Source organism: Aquarana catesbeiana, linkage group LG09, assembly GCF_042186555.1.
Source record: "Aquarana catesbeiana isolate 2022-GZ linkage group LG09, ASM4218655v1, whole genome shotgun sequence".
NCBI classification, from domain to species: Eukaryota; Metazoa; Chordata; class Amphibia; order Anura; family Ranidae; genus Aquarana; species Aquarana catesbeiana.
In genome coordinates, this window is record NC_133332.1 from 301,336,784 (window position 1) to 301,352,913 (window position 16,130).

The 16,130-nt window shown below is 41.7% G+C and overlaps 1 protein-coding gene across 6 annotated transcripts in view; it reads left to right on the plus strand.

The window, feature by feature from the left end:
- Positions 1-5,544, plus strand: part of PRRC2B (proline rich coiled-coil 2B) — a 202,285-nt gene extending 196,741 nt beyond the window's left edge. For 5 of the 6 annotated variants that reach the window (XM_073600503.1, XM_073600505.1, XM_073600507.1 and 2 more), the window contains one exon: positions 181-5,544. In XM_073600503.1, the coding sequence (XP_073456604.1) occupies positions 181-321 (141 nt within the window). In that variant the 3' untranslated portion in view covers positions 322-5,544. The remainder of the gene's footprint in view (positions 1-180) is intronic. The other variant, XM_073600506.1, reaches the window with a different exon arrangement.
- The last annotated feature ends 10,586 nt before the right edge of the window (positions 5,545-16,130 follow it).

Consider the following 16,130-nt stretch of genomic DNA (forward strand, 5'->3'; position numbering starts at 1 on the left):
CTTGCGCGTCAATCCTGCTTCCTGTAATTCAAACTCATAAGTTCGTTTTGAATATAAATGCTAATTGATTGACTGAAATCCACCGCACAAGGATAGGAACACCAAAGCTGCCTTTGCTAAGCCTGACTCTTAAAATTGCACATATGATTGCCTGAAGTGTTTTCTCTTTTTGAACGACAGGTGAAACAGAGAGGTGATGACAGCAAATGTGGCCTGGCCTCTGCTAAACTTCCTGAGCAGCCTGCAGCCAGCCAGATGAAGCCAGTCCGGACAGGGGCCATCAAGCCTTCTGTGGCGAAAATGGAGGAGAGCGCAGCTTAAGAATGGGTTCCATACGTTCACCCTTTGTAAATACCAACTAGTTCTTACTGCCTCCCATCCACACCCAGTTCCTTCTGTTCCTAGCAGATTCTTCCTCATTTGAGAGCCTCCACATTACCTCCACAATCACATGGACAAATGGACAAGAATTCCCCAGAACAGTTTGGAAACTACCTGTGTCTTCATTCCTTAGATTTACTTCTTGCTGAATGGACTCCTTTGTGCGAGCAGGAGCGTCTTTAAACTTTCACCTTTCTACCGCCAACACAACCCTCCCCCTCAGTAATGCGTCCATGCAGTTGGAAAAATGTTGCCGTCATATGTCCCTGCTTCTCTTTTCTTTCCGACACACAGCAGCGAATTTGCATCACTTGTTTCTTAAATATGGTTTCAAATTTACTCCGTTCCCTTAACTTTATTTTTTATTTAAAACCGCCATAGCTTACAACAACCTGCAGACTTTTATTTTATTGTACTATAAAATGTGTTTTTTTATTTGTATATTTTTACCCCTTTGTGTACTCGGTTCTGGGTTTTTCCAGCTGAAGTCTAGGCAGACATATTGTAGAATGCTGCTGAATGGGAGAAAAGGCTTTGACAATATGGAACTTCGAAACCCAAGTTCTGCATTGTCAACTCTAGATAATGTGCCGTTTTTAAAAATAAGCTCTAGTTAGAGCTACAATTATAAAATAATCTATCAGAAATGCTAAACGCTTGTGGGAGAAACTGTGTAGAAGCTGCAGTAGGAAATTCCTGGGCTGCGTGCTAGTTAAGTTTACCTCTTCAAAAAAAAAAAAAAAGTAATTGTTTTGCAGGTTAAAAAAAAAAAATGCATTTTTTTTTCTCTTTTTCTGAAGCTTACAGAGCATTACATCTGCGATCAGCAGATCGTTGGTGCAATCTCAGTCTCCAGCAGACTCTCAGAATAGCTGTCTGCTCATACCTCATACAGGCAAGGATACCTGAGAGCAGGAAGAGTCAATGGACTACCAGAGGACTCGCCATCGCTCTGATAGCACATTGAAACTACAAGCTGTCAGCCAAGGGCTGACAGAACTTGTAGGCATTTATTCACAGGAAACTATGAATGATGCGGCCATGTGGGTGAAACCCCACACAGCTGCGCTCTTTTCAAATTGTGGAAGTGGGCACAGGGAGAAGAATCCTGCCCGCTGTCACAGGAGGTAAAGGGGGGAAGTTGCAGGAGCTGAGACATGTTACATGTTCCACCCTAAAAACGGATAGTCGGAAAGTGATCTTATCCTTTAAATTATCATGCTTAACCCTGTGGTGTTTAAAAAGCAAACAGATGCCTACAGATAGAATCAATTTAATCACTGTACTTTGCTTGCGCACTATTTGTTTTTCTGAACAAGTTAATGCAACTCTTGCTAAAACCATAAGCTAAAATAAAGTGTTCCTTCATAGAAGATCTTAGTTGCCTTTCCTCCTGCCTGTGCCATTGCTGCAAAGATGAATATACTGTAAATCGCCAGCTAAATAATCTAGGGAAATCAGCACTTCCTGAAGTGTCGTATTCCTTGGTCCCCACTGTACTCTGGTTCATTCCGCTGTTCCCTAGTTTCACTACTGTGTCCTTGACTGAGGGGCTGGTGGGAAGAACCACCGTGTGTGGGCAAGGGCCAAGAAATGGACACTGCTGGCAGTTTCTAATAGTTTTTCAGTGGGTAATTGCTCAGCAGTCAGTGGCACAGATGGCAGAAAGAATGAGTATCTAAGGGCATCTTTGCAGAAAACACTTTATTCAGGCTTAAAATTTAATGACAGTCACTTTGAGCATGTTCCCCCAAAATATTTAATAAGTGTAAATTGGGTTGTGGGTACAGTCTCTATAGTGACGTTTACCCATCAGCACATAGATGTTAATGTTGTGTTAAGTTAGTGGGCCTCCATGGTGGTCTGTATTGGGCACCTGTGCCCAGTTTTTGGAGTCCTCTCATACAGAATCTTCACATCCTTCAACCTGAAATAGATTTGATGCTGAACAGTCTTTTTGAAGCTTTGTAATCTGCTCTGATTGTTTATTTGGTATACCACAGATTTTCTAGTCCTACTAATTGGGGGTGGGGGGGGGGTGGCTTTTGGGGGCGAATAGCTGAGCTCAAAACGTTTTCTATGTAGTCTGCAGACTCACTAGTGATTTCAGAGCCCAAGGAAAAGTTTAGGGTATCCCTTGTATACAATCCATGTCTAAGTGCTTAAATATTCCAGCACTGGCAGAGTAAGATTTTATTTGTGTCATATCAGGCAGATGTTAGATCCACAATCGGTCTGATTTTAAGAAAGCAATGAGCAAAGCAGTAATCAGGATGGTTGCAATACTAAGTTTAAAATGTTTATCCTAAATACATATAACATGCAAGCAGCAGTTATTTAGTCTTGTCATTCTAACAGCCTTTTTTTGGATACACATTGTCTGCTTGGGTCTTAGAATATCTGCTCACCTGCCTTAAGGTTCTTAGGAATAATGTGTTAACAACTAAACGCCCTCTCCTCCTTGCTTCATACACATTTATGCATATGGTTACATATCCTTTTGTCTGATTTTCATATAATGTATATGTTAAATCTAAATTCCAGGTTGTTTTTTCCTAAATGCATCCTAGAATTCCCCACTCACCACCTGTTGTGCACCTTAGTGCTTTTCTTTTAGGTTCTTGCAGTCTAAAGACATTAAAAATGTACTGTTCATGGGACTGGATTAGCACCAGCTCCCACCCACTCGGAATCAGTCTGTGGGAGAAGTTAAACAGCGCCTGCAAAACATGATGCTGTTCTGGTACTACATCTCCCAGGAGGCATTAGTGCTTTCTTGGTTGTGGGGGCAGTATGTCATTCCTATTCAGTGGATGATGTTGGGCAAGTTCCATAGACCTTTACACTGCAAGTATCGGAGCTCACACATCAAACATGATTACTGCACCCCCTGTAATCCTGAGAACCAGGGGGTGTGACAATGACAACCTCGCTGCTGAGGATTGGATGAGCTAAGGTGTCACACGGCCTGGAAGTTAGGTGGTGAATTGTTCAATGCAAGGGGAAGAGAGGAAATATAACATCTAACTGAATTTTCAAAAATAAGCCATCTGCAGATTATTCCTACATTGCTGCCACCAATTCCGAATGTGGCACATTAGAGAAACTGATTGCAAATTTGTAAAACTGCCAATCTGTATTGAGGGCTACAGGTATTCGTAGATTACTTTTATCATTTACATAGAAACTTCCCATTGTAAAAGAACAGTTTCAATTGTTTTAAACTGCATTTTTTTTTTTTTTTTTTTGCTTTATTTCCCCCAGAACTGCACATCATCTGTACAACCATTTTTAAATTACTATATGGCCTTTGCATACAAACCATTACGGGTTCAATGCCCATCTGACTGCTCAAGTCACAACTACGGGCATCACGCATGCAACTGAATTAAGATTTGTTCAGATTTTCCTTCCCTTATACCAAACACAGCGCAATACAAGGATCCTAGTCTGGTTTTGTATATATGCAGTGTACAGTGTGTATGTAGTAGCAGAAGGATTATACTATTTCAAAAAGCTTTACCTTGCTTCAAGTTAGTCTGTGTTATGTATTTGTATATATTCCCCCAACACGCTGGACTTACTGCTGCACCAATTTTAAAGAAACCGATCACTTGTACACAGTGGTCTCTGAATATAGAGTTGTACAGCTGACAGTTCTACCTACTCAGGCCAAGTACAAAGCTGTATTTCATATCTGTGAACACAGCTTATACTGTAGCCCTGGCGAGATTATTGGTCCCTCTGGTGGAGAGCCAGATGAAGAATTGAATATTCAAAACATACTAGATCTCCCCCTGCTTTCTATAAATTCACTGAGGAAGCAATCACCATTGGTTTCTACAGGTTGTATTTATCAGTTTGTCTCCAAAATGACTCAATGCTTAACATAGTAACCAGTCAGATGTTCGCTTCTATTTTCTTATTACAGTGAAAGAATGAAAGGGAGTTTCTAGATGCTGGGGTCAGCATGGCTTTTCCAAATCTGAAAGTGGCCCAATTTGAACTGCCTTCACCCAGAGACTAATTACTGCTCTTTGTGCTTCGTGGACATGGGAGATAAACCTGTGTACAAATGGATCTTTTCACTAAAACCGTCCCCCTTGCTTCACTTCACTGTTTTTTGCGGCAAGTCCCACTCTGCTGGGGCGCTGCAGATGAAAATAGGTGTTGTGATATATCTGTTCTATCTGAAAGGAAAAGCAGTGTAAATATTAGGGAGAGAGACAGATCTGCATTTAGGATGAATAGAACCCGTCAGGATGGTTGCCTGTTACTGCAGAGGTTTTCCTCCAGAGCTGGTGGTTGGCAGACTCAGAAAACAAGTGCTTGTTCCAGGGCAGGGTAGGTTTGCTCTGCCTGCATACTAGCAGTGCTTTGTTGTAGGGGCAGCCTCTAACATTGGATGGAAACCACACCTGTACCAGAAACCCTCTTTACAGGTGCCCTTTAAAGTTGAACCTCCCCCATAAAAAGTAACTATACTGGCCCTATATATGAAATGTTCGGAATCTACTGTGTGCGTTGGGAGGATGCTGATAGATTGCTAGGGGGAGCACCAAACTCCTCTCCAAATGTGACTCTCTGTAAACTGGAGCAATATTCAGTCTCGGGGATGGCTCTGATCGTCTCGTTCACGAAATGCCTCCTTCAGAAGTGAGTAAAGCTCTGTAAAATCAGAAGGCGCATTGCAGCAACATCCATCTTTACGCAGCTTAGCATAAATGGTTAATGAGTTCCTCTATGCCAGGGTCAGCAGAATGTCACACATACCCATTTATGTACAGTAGAGGCTGGTAACTAAAACCAGCCTGCAGTAACCCGCAGTCTTGTCATGTCAGCTAGAGATCTTGAAGGTGGTGAGGTGATAGATATCAAGTGTTTTATATTTTTTTAAAAAGATATTACGAGAGATCTTTTTAAGTGACCCAGAAAAGAAAAAAAAAAATCCTCCTGGCTTTCACCCAGCTTGGTGTCAGAGTTGAACACCGCTCATTTTCCCCATTACTGGCCCCACATACCTCGTTTTCCCAGTTGAACTTAATTTTTCTCCCTTCTTTAAACTATGTGATTGTACTAGCTCTTATCATCTGGAAGAATTCTCATTTAAATAAAAAAATGTAAAAAATAAAAATAAAGCAAAATATGCTTTTCTCAAAAAAATCACTTGTGTGTTTTGTTTACCTGGATAAAAATAACGGTGGTGGTTGGTTTGTTTTTTTGGTAATGTTTAAAGATGTGCATGTCATGCAGAAATGATTTTATGGAGCTTTTGGCTGATGGAACTTATCTAGCAGCTAATTGGATCAGATGTGTTTCCAAGGAGCATGCTGACAAGGACAAGAGGATACCTCAACAGTCAGCTGCTGCTCCTTCACTATCCAATCATAGGCTGCAGAGAAAAGACTTCCAAGATGTATTGCTTAATTGTAGCAGAGGAATGTCAGGTCAGCAAAGTGGTTGTGTAAATCTCAAGACTGGCTGAACAGAAACATGTTTCCTCTGGCAGGTTAAAATGCTCTTGTATACATGCATTTCAACTGTGTGTTTGAAATTCAGCATTTAGGTATTCTATAGTTTTACATGGCAATAATTCCACTATGGTGGTGGTTTATTACTTGCTGCAGCTATAAAAAAGATCAATGGGTGGATTTGAAGACAGATTTTGAAAATGCAGAGATCTATTTTTTTATTAGATTTAACTATCGATCCCTAGTGCCCAATATTGGGTCCCAACCGCCAGTATTTTTCCTGCTGTGGTGCTTACTTTGATTTGATGCCTGGTCTGGAACAGTGTGAGAACAATAATTCTAGACTTTTCCTGTAGCCCTGTATCATGTGACATGTGATGAAGGGAAAGCCTAGGAACACCTCCCCTCGCTCTGCTCAGGGTATCGCTTGTTAAAATTCTTTCTGTAGCTCCATGTTTTCACAATGAGAACTTTTGCACTGCACCATGTTACATGTTCATGGTAGGTATCTAATGTAAGTATTTCCATCTACATGGCACCTTCAGTAATAAAGGAATTTAGCTATGGCATGAAAAGGGGCCTGTAAGATGTAAGTAGGGATGATGAACAGTAAATGCTTGTGTTACTGCAGCAAGTTTCTTTCTGGTCTATTGAGGGACACAGGAGGTTTTTCACCTTCTGATTGTACACTGGCAAACTCTAATCCCTCCTACTACTACCACCAAATGGATCATCTAATCTTGATCCACTGCCAAAGGACAGTGACTTGGTCACCTTTGGCTGCCTGCAACCCTCATCAGCACCAGCTGGTAGAGTTCAAGGGTATCCAGGCCTTGCTAACTTTGGGTCTAGTTGTTCTCCACTACGCGGTATAACATGTTCTCAAAGACAAAAAGAAGGCAGTCCAGCTGCAATGTGTGACCCCAGCTTATTGTCTTATAATGGGTCTCAGTGCATTTAGCCAGTATCCCTGGAAGACACCTGTAATCTAGAACCTAGGTCTCCTGTTTTTATAGTCGTCCCCATCAGAAGCTTCTATGAGTGAGGCTGATGTCTACTTGTGCCAAATTGTTAGGGCAATCTTCTTAGAGGTTCTAAGTGTCCTCCTGGTAGTCTAGTTTTTGACCTGTCTAGGTCCCCAACGCAAACCATGCCTGATGCTGCTGTTACCCTAATTCCAAGTCCTCGCATTCTACCCCTAGAAAGTTTTTGTACCACCTGCAGAAGACTTGGATTTACAAAGGGATAGATTCTGTACATGTTACTCTGCATTTAGAGGATCAGTCTGCTATTTCATGCCTAGAGGCTTTGGGAGGAGTACCACCTTTAGAGGATAGTATTTATCCTGATGCTTTTGTGGAACCTCATCTCTAGGACTTGCTTCATTCTTCTACAGCTGCCCTACAGCCCCTTGATCAATTTCCTTCTGTTTTCCTGTTCCAAATCAGGATAGTGCTCCTAGTAAGGAATAACAAAATGAGAGAGCACCATTCCCCCATGAGGTGATGGGACTTTCCCGGATATGTCACTGTCTCTGAGGTAAGCACATACACAATGATTGATAATAAAATATTAATTTATTACAAAGTATGAACAATATACAAATTTAATTGATGGTAGCATTAGGCCATATACAAAATTGACCAAAAATGATACTCAATTCATAAAAGCTTGAGAAATGCTTGTATGTACAGTAAGCTGACACATTTCGCAGACTGCTTCTTCTGGGCAGCTCAACATGCATCTATATCAATATTTAAGTTAGAAAAAGATAACAGTATTAATTACAATGAATTTACTCATTATATATTATTATTATATATATTATATATATATTTGTTTAACAATATCAGTGCTCAGCAAATTCTATAACATTAACCAGTTCCGGACCAGCTGCCGCAGTTAAACTGCGGCAGGTTGGCCCGGCTGGGCGAAGCTATATGTCACGCACGTGGCCACGCTGATCGGATTGGCTTCAGAACCGATCAATCTCCAGGACCAGGCCAATGGTTTCTGGCCTGGACCTGGTGATCGCTCCCGGCGAATTAAATTCTTCCCCTGCATGTGTAAGTGTAAACACAGCAGGGGAAGTGATGTCATCTCTCCTCGTGGAAGACTTTTCATTCCAGGGAGAGGAGAGAAGACATCTCAGAGTAAGTGCACCAACACTATACTGATACCAGTTCATGTAGGTACACTTGTCACCCCCAGATTGCCCCCCCCCCAGTTAACCCCCTTCACCCCATTACTGTCACCCAGTGCAGTGTTGATATTTTTCTTGATCACTGTACTGGTATCAGTGACAAAAATCAGTGTTGGGGTACTTAGTGTAGGCCCAGATAGGTCTAGGGACCCCCCCCCCCCAAGGTTTAACCCCTTGATCACCCCGTCACCAGTGATCACTGTATTAGTGTCACGGGTGACGCTGGTTAGCTAGTTTTTTTTTGTTTTTTTTAATAGCGTCAGGCCACCCGCCGTATATTACCTAAATAAAGGTTTAACCCCCCGATCACCTGGTGGGTGATATCAAAAGGTTTTTAGTGTCTGCGTCACCCCAAGCAGCGTCAGATTAGTGCCAGTAGCGCTCACACCCCCGCACGCACCATACACCTCCCTTAGTAGTATAGTGTCTGAACGGCTCAATATCTGATATCAGATCTATACTTGCGTCCCGAGCAGTTTAGGGTTCCCAAAAACGCAGTGTTAGCGGAATCAGCCCAGATACCTGCTAGCACCTGTGTTTAGTCCCTCCGCCCACCCAAGTGCAGTATCAATCGATCACTGTCACTTACAAAACACAACTGCAGCGTTCGTGGAGTCAGGCCTGATCCCTGCGAACGCTAACACCTTTTTTTGTAGTGTTTGAATCAGTCGCTAACAGTCAGGAGCTCTTTTTCCTGTGAGTCTCACTACTGTACCAGTAAATTTAGAGACCAAAATGTCAAATTGAAGGTACAGTGAAGAAGGCCTACATGTTTCTGAGCATGACAGTGAAGAGGAAGTCATCCATTTGTCAGATTCAGGCTCAGAATACGAACCGGTAGACAGCAGCGGCACCCTGACAGATGGCTCTGATGACGGAGTAGTGGTCTCTGCCAAGGTCAGGCATACCCAACCCTGTTCTGCTGTCGTTGAGGTGCAAGAACCGCAGGGCTCTTGTATGGAGCAGAGAGCCAGTACTAGTGCTGCTCATCCCTTTGAACTGGAAAGCCCCAGCAGCCTAGTACATCCTGGTCGTAAATCCAGCACTGCAGTAACACTTGGTGACGTGGTGAGTCCTATAAGTGGAGTTCAAGCTGGTGAGGTGGCTAGCATAAGTAGTGTCCCGTAGCCACCAAGAAGAAGATAAACAGGCCTGTCAAGCCCATAGTGCCCTTCCTGCTGCATTTGCCATTCCCAATTGGGAGCCCACCACTTCTGCAGCACCCGTACCTCCCCCATTCACTGGCCAACCTGGAATTAAGGTGGAAACAGTTGATTTTATGTCACTTGATTTTTATTCGCTGTTTTTCACCAAAGATCTCTATAGATCTATTGTGGACCAAAGCAATTTGTATGCTGGTCAATTCATCACTGCTAATCCCCAGTTGACCCTTGCCAGAGATTAGAGACCTATTACAGTCTCTGAATTTAAGACCTTCCTGGGCCTATCCCTCCTCATGGGCATAACTAAAAAAAGTGAGTTGCAGTCATATTGGTCCACTGACCCAATTCACCATATGCCCGTGTTCTCTGCCTCCAGGACAGGATACGAGCAGATCTTGCGGTTCATGCACTTCAATGATAATGAACTCTGTCGTCCTCGGGGTGACCCTGGATTTGATCGACTCTACAAAATTCGGCCCCTTGTAAACCACTTCAGCCAACAGATTGCAGCCTTGTTTACTCCCGATCAAGTTGTCTGCATTGATGAGTCCCTAATTGAGATTTCTGGCCGCTCGTCTATCAAACAGTATCTTCCCAGCAAGCGTGCCAGAGAGGTGGTCAATATGTATAAGCTCTGTGACAGGGCAACAGGCTATACACCTAGTTTTATGGTTTACGAGGGAAAAGATAGTCACGTAGAGCCAGAGAATTGCCCAGACTACATGGGGAGCGCTGGTAAGATTGTGTGGGACTTGGTGTCACCCTTATTCGGAAAGGGGTACCACTTGTACGTGGACAATTATTACACGAGCATGCCACTTTAGTCACCTTTTTGATTATGGAATTGGCGCATGTGGAACCGTGCGATCTAATCGCCGAGGCTTCCCCCAACGGCTTGTAGAATCCTGACTTGGGGTAGAGAGAGCCTGCTTGAAGTGTAATAATTTGTTAGCAGTGAAGTGGAAGGATTCACGGAATGTTTTCGTTCTGCCCTCCCTTTACGCAGATATGACAGTCCAAATTCCTACGGCGACTGGTGTTGTGGAGAAATCACTCTGTGTCCATGAATACAACCTTAACATGGGAGGGGTGGACCTCAATGACCAGTTGTTGGCGCCATACCTAATTGCCCATAAGGCCAGACGCTGGTACAAAAAAGTGTCTGTATACTTATTTCAATTGGCTCTGCTGAACGCTTTTGTGCTATACAAAGCTTCAGGACAAACTGGATCCTTCCTAAAATTTCCAGGAAGAGATTGTCACAGCCCTTCTGTTTCCAGACGGTGCTATGGCCCACCTTCCCAATGCAAATGCAGTGAGCCGGCTGCATGAGAGGCATTTTCCGTATGTCCTCCCTGGTACCCCTACCCAAAGAACACCCTAGAGAAGATGTCGTATCTGCAGAAAATACGGATTTAGGCGTGACAACCATTTTTATTGTCACTTCTGTCCTGACCAACCTGGTCTCTGCATCGGTGACTGTTTCAAACACTACCCACACTAGTGGAGTATTAGCGTAGGGTACAGCAATACACAGTCCTAGGGCACAATAAGACAGGGTCTCAAAAGATGAGATGACCATCACATTTTGAGAGACCCTAATCTGGAACATTCAAAGTTTACAGTTTTTCTAAAAGTAAAAAAAAAAAACACACACAAATACACAAAATATAAACTAGAAAAGCCAAACATAGTTGTGGTTTTATTTTTCTTCTCTCTATTCTCTCTCTTATGTTCGCTCTCTACTGTCCGCTCTATTGTTCGCTTACTATTGTTCTATATCTATTGTTCTCTCTCTGTTACTGTATTTTAGAACTGTAATGTTTTATTTTTGCTATGTTTTATTGTATTTGCTTTGCAGGTATGGTATGTCTAACTGTTATACTGTAATGTTACTTTGTTTTTGTTAACCATCATTTGCTTAGTAGGTACGCCATTCAGCTGAAGCACGGGTTTATTTATTCTGACAGCAACAGCGTTTGCTCCGACGATACGTAAAGCCGTGACTCCAGCGCTGTTGGAGGTGATTTCACCACCACAGTTGGAAAAAAAAAAAAAAAAGAGCATATATGTCGAAGCATTGCACTCTTCTCTTCTCTTGCACTTTTTTTTTTCAACATTTAGGCACTTCTATATTATTGGTCTTTCTTGGTCTTTCTTCCACAGTGTGGTGTTTTCTATGTTTTTTCTCACATTTCATTACACCAGTCACCCGTATTCACTTAGATTGGGACTATTGCCTCACCAGTAAATTATCATCGATATTACACAACTTTCACATCTCACACATATTTTCACATTTATTCACAGATAATTTCATGAACCATGTATACACTTGGATTTTGGTGGGGTCCATCTCCCCAGCCACACCCTATCCTTCAGGGTTTCCCGCCATCCATCCACTGTTTTTGCCACCTCTGCTCCCGGGGGGAACAATTTGTCCGCAGCTTTGCCTAGGCATCCACCGCCGCACCCCACACTCATGCATAACCTGTAAGTATGGGTGAATGTTTTATCATTTCCCCATCTCCTTCTTTTTGATCAATATAATTATTGTTCACCTTTCAATTTTTTAGACATCCCTACAGCGTCTGCTCCTGAAGTGTGACCAATTAGTCACGAAACGCGTCGAGCTATAGACGCAACAATTATGGATATACATCCAGTTGTTGGAACTAATTATGCTGCTACTATATGTTTACAGTCAGTGATCATTTTACCTTTTATATATGGGATGTCCTACATGAATTGTATTTTATGTCTATATTTGTATTATTATCCATCATGTAATTTACTCTAGAAGGTTTGCAGGTTGCAATGTGTATCTGTGCCATTGACATATTTTTTTCACATGTAATCATGGAATAAACTATATATTATAATATCCTAAGTGTCTTCTTGCTCTCCAGCTGCATGCTTCATATAAAGTCCCAAACTCTTCCTTTTCTTTTTTGCTGCGCAAAAGCCAGGATGGAGGTACCTCTGATATACTTTAGAGGTCTCATATAAAGTCCCTTCTCCCCTTTTACATATGTCGAAGCATGGGGGCAGGGGTGGAGGAGTGATTTGCTCCTAACATTAGGGGTGGATTGCCCCCATGCTAAGGCATATATTTTTTAGGCACAGATTGCGTTAAATGTTTTATTTTTACTATGTTTTATTATATTTGCTTTGCAGGTATGGTATGTCTTACTGTTATACTGTAATGTTACTTTGTTTTATTGTTAACCATCATTTGCCTAGCAGGTACACTATTCAGCTGCAGCACGGGTTTATTTATCTTGACAGCAACAGCGTTTGCACTCACAATACGTAAATCAGACTTCAGCGCTGTAGGAGGTGATTTCACCACCACATTTAAGAAAAAAAAAAATGAGGCATGTATGCCCATCATTAGAAGTGGGTGGATGAAGAGCGGTAATCTAATGGTGGGCATACCCACCGATCAATCTTTTTTTCGTTCAACCCACAGGCTGCATGAAAAAAAGAACATTACAATATATGCCCAACAATAACCAGCGACATATTGGTATGTTGCTGGACTTTGGTTATACCAGAATGATGCCTGCAGGTTTAGGTATCACCTTGGTATCATTCTTTTCAGCCAGCGGCTTTCATGTAAAAGCAACCCCAGCGGCTAATTAGCCTCTAGACTGCTTTTGCAAGCAGTGGGAGGGAACATTCCCGCCCCCCACCATTTTCCATGGTTTTTTCGGGGCTCTCCTGTCCCAACAGGGAACCCGAGAATGCAGCAGGTGGTTCCGCCAACTGACCATAGAGCTGATCAGACACCAGAATGGCTCTAATCATCTCTATGGCCTAAGAAACCGGAAGCTACGAGCATTTAATGACTTGACTGATTTAAACCGCGTCATTGGGAAAGCATTTTATCACACTGATCTTGGTGTGGTCAGATGCTTTGAGGGCAGAGGAGAGATCTAGGGTCTAATAGACCCCAATTTTTTTTAAAAAGAGTACCTGTCACTAACTATTGCTATCATAGGGGATATTTACATTCCCTTAGATAACAATAAAAATGATTTAAAAAAATGAAAGGAACAGTTTAAAAATAAAAAAAAAGCAAAATAAATAATAAAAAAAAGCACCCCTGTGCTTACGTGCAAAGGCAAACGCAAGCGTCAGTCTGGTGTCATGTAAACAGCAATTGCATCATGCATGTGAGGTATCACCGCGAAGGTCAGATCGAAGGTAGTAATTTTAGCAGTAGACCTCCTCTGTAAATCTAAAGTGGTAATCTGCAAAGGCTTTTAAAGGCTTTTAAAAATGTTTGTCGTCGCTGTACGTTTGTGCGCAATTTTAAAGTATGTCGTGTTTGGTATCCATGTACTCGGTATAAGATCATCTTTTTTTATTTCATCAAACATTTGGGCAATATAGTGTCTTTTAGTGCATTAAAATTAAAGTGTGTTTTTTCCAAAAAAGTTGCGTTTGAAAAATCGCTGCGCAAATACTGTGTGGGGAAAAAAAAATTGCAACACACGACATTTTAATCTGTAGGGCCTTTGCTTTAAAAAATATATAATGTTTGGGGGTTCAAAGTAATTTTCTTGCAAAAAAAAAATGTAAACAAAAAGTGTCAGAAATCGCTTTGTTTTCAAGTGGTTAGAAGAGTGGGTGATGTGTGACTTAAGTTTCTAAATGTTGTGCATAAAATGACAGGACAGTTCAAACCCCCCCCCAAAAAAAATGACCCCTTTTTGGAAAGTACACATCCCAAGCTATTTGCTGATGGGCATGTTGAGTCCATGGAATATTATATATTTTGCCACAAGTTTCGGGAAAATACATTTTTTTTTTTTTTTTAACAGAAAGTTGTCACTAAATGATCTATTGCTCAAACATGCCATGGGCGTATGTGAAATTACACCCCAAAATACATTCTGTTGCTTCTCCTGAGTACGGGGATACCATGTGTGTGACTTTTTGCCACGTACGGGACCCTGAAAACCAAGCACTGCCTTCAGGCTTTCTAAGGGCGTAAATTTTTATTTCGCGCCTCACTGCCTATCACAGTTTCGGAGGCAAACAAATGCCAGGATAGCACAGCCCCCCCCCCCCCCCAAATAACCCCATTTTGGAAAGTAGACACCCCAAGCTATTTGCTGAGAGACAAATTTTGAGTATTTTACACATCTCGCTTTTTGCCACAAAGTTTTGAAAATTTAAAAAAGAAAAGAAAAAATACATTTTTCTTTTCTTCATTTTCAAAAACAAATGAGAGCTGAAAAATACTCACAATGCCTCTTAGAAAATAACTTGGGGTGTCTACTTTCCAAAATGGGGTCATTGTGGGGAGGGGGTGTTTTATCTGGACATTTCAGGGCCTCCGTAACTGTGATAGGTAGTGAGGAGTAAAATCACCATTTTACGCCCTTGGAAAGCCTGAAGGCGGTGATTGGTTTTTGGGTCCTGTACATGGCCAGGCTCCCAAAAAGTCTCACACGTGGTATCCCCATACTCAGGAGAAGCAGCAGAATGTATTTTGGGATGTAATTCCACATATAACAATGGCATGTTTGAGCAATATATCATTTAGTGACAACTTTGTGGGGAAAAAAAAAATTGTAATTTTCCCGCAACTTGTGGCAAAATATAAAATATTCCATGGACTCAACATGCCTCTCAGAAAATAACTTGGGGTGTCTATTTTCCAAAATGGGGTCATTTGGGGGGGGGGGGGTTGTGCTATCTGGGCATTTTTTGGCCTTCAAAACTGTGATAGGTAGAGAGGATTGAAATCAAATATTTACGCCCTGAAGGCTGTGTTTGGTTTTGGGGGCCTGTACGTGGCTAGGCTCCCAAAATGTCTCACACGTGGTATCCCCATACTCAGGAGAAGCAGCAGAATGTATTTTAGGGGTGTAATTCCACATATAACCATGGCATATGTGAGCAATATATAGTTTAGTGACAACTTTGAAAAATGACAAAAAAAAAACATTCAATGGGCTCAACAAGCCTCTCAGCAATTTCCTTGGGGTGTCTACTTTCCAAAATGGGGTCATTTGGGGAGGGGGGGTATACTGCCCTGCCATTTTAGCACCTCAAGAAATGAGGTCATAAACTAAAATCTGCGTAAATGCCAGAAAACTTACCCTTGTTTGTAGACGCTATAACTTTTGCGCAAACCAATAAATATACGCTTATTGACATTATTTTTTTTTTTTTTTTTACCAGACATGAGGCTGAATACATTTTGACCTAAATGTATGACTAAAATTGAGTTTATTGTATTTTTCTTATAACAAAAAGTAGAAAATATCTTTTTTTTTTTTCGTTTATATCACAAAAAGTAAAAATCAGAGGCAATCAAATACCATCAAAAGAAAGCTCTATTTGTGGGAAAAAAGACGCAAATTTCCTTTGGGTACAACATTGCAGGACTGCGCAATTACCAGTTAAAGCAGCGCAGTGCCAAATTGTTAAAAGTGCTCTGGTCATTGAGCAACCTAATCTTCCGGGACTGAAGTGGTTAACTCTGTGCCGACTGCATCATCAAAGTAGAGTGAACGGACCCTCATCTGGTAATTAAAGAGTGATGTCAGAGTCACCGCAATGGTCTGGTGGGCATTGGATCATATCCAAGGCAGGCTAGTATTAAACCAATGATTATAGGACCATACATATATATTAAGATGCAAGATCCCTCACATACATGTAGGGACATACAATTGACTTTATCCACATTAGGTAATAAGTGACATAGGAAGGAAAAAGAAAAAAAGAACATGAAGAAGAGGAGATAAAACGGGGCGAGGCGATAGGTTAACTATTAAGCATCTCCATATATACAAAGCAAAATATCTCGCCACTGGATACACCGAGAGCCACCATAATAAGTGGCTAAAGGCGACTACCCAATAGTGTGGATATATATCTACGGGCCACAGG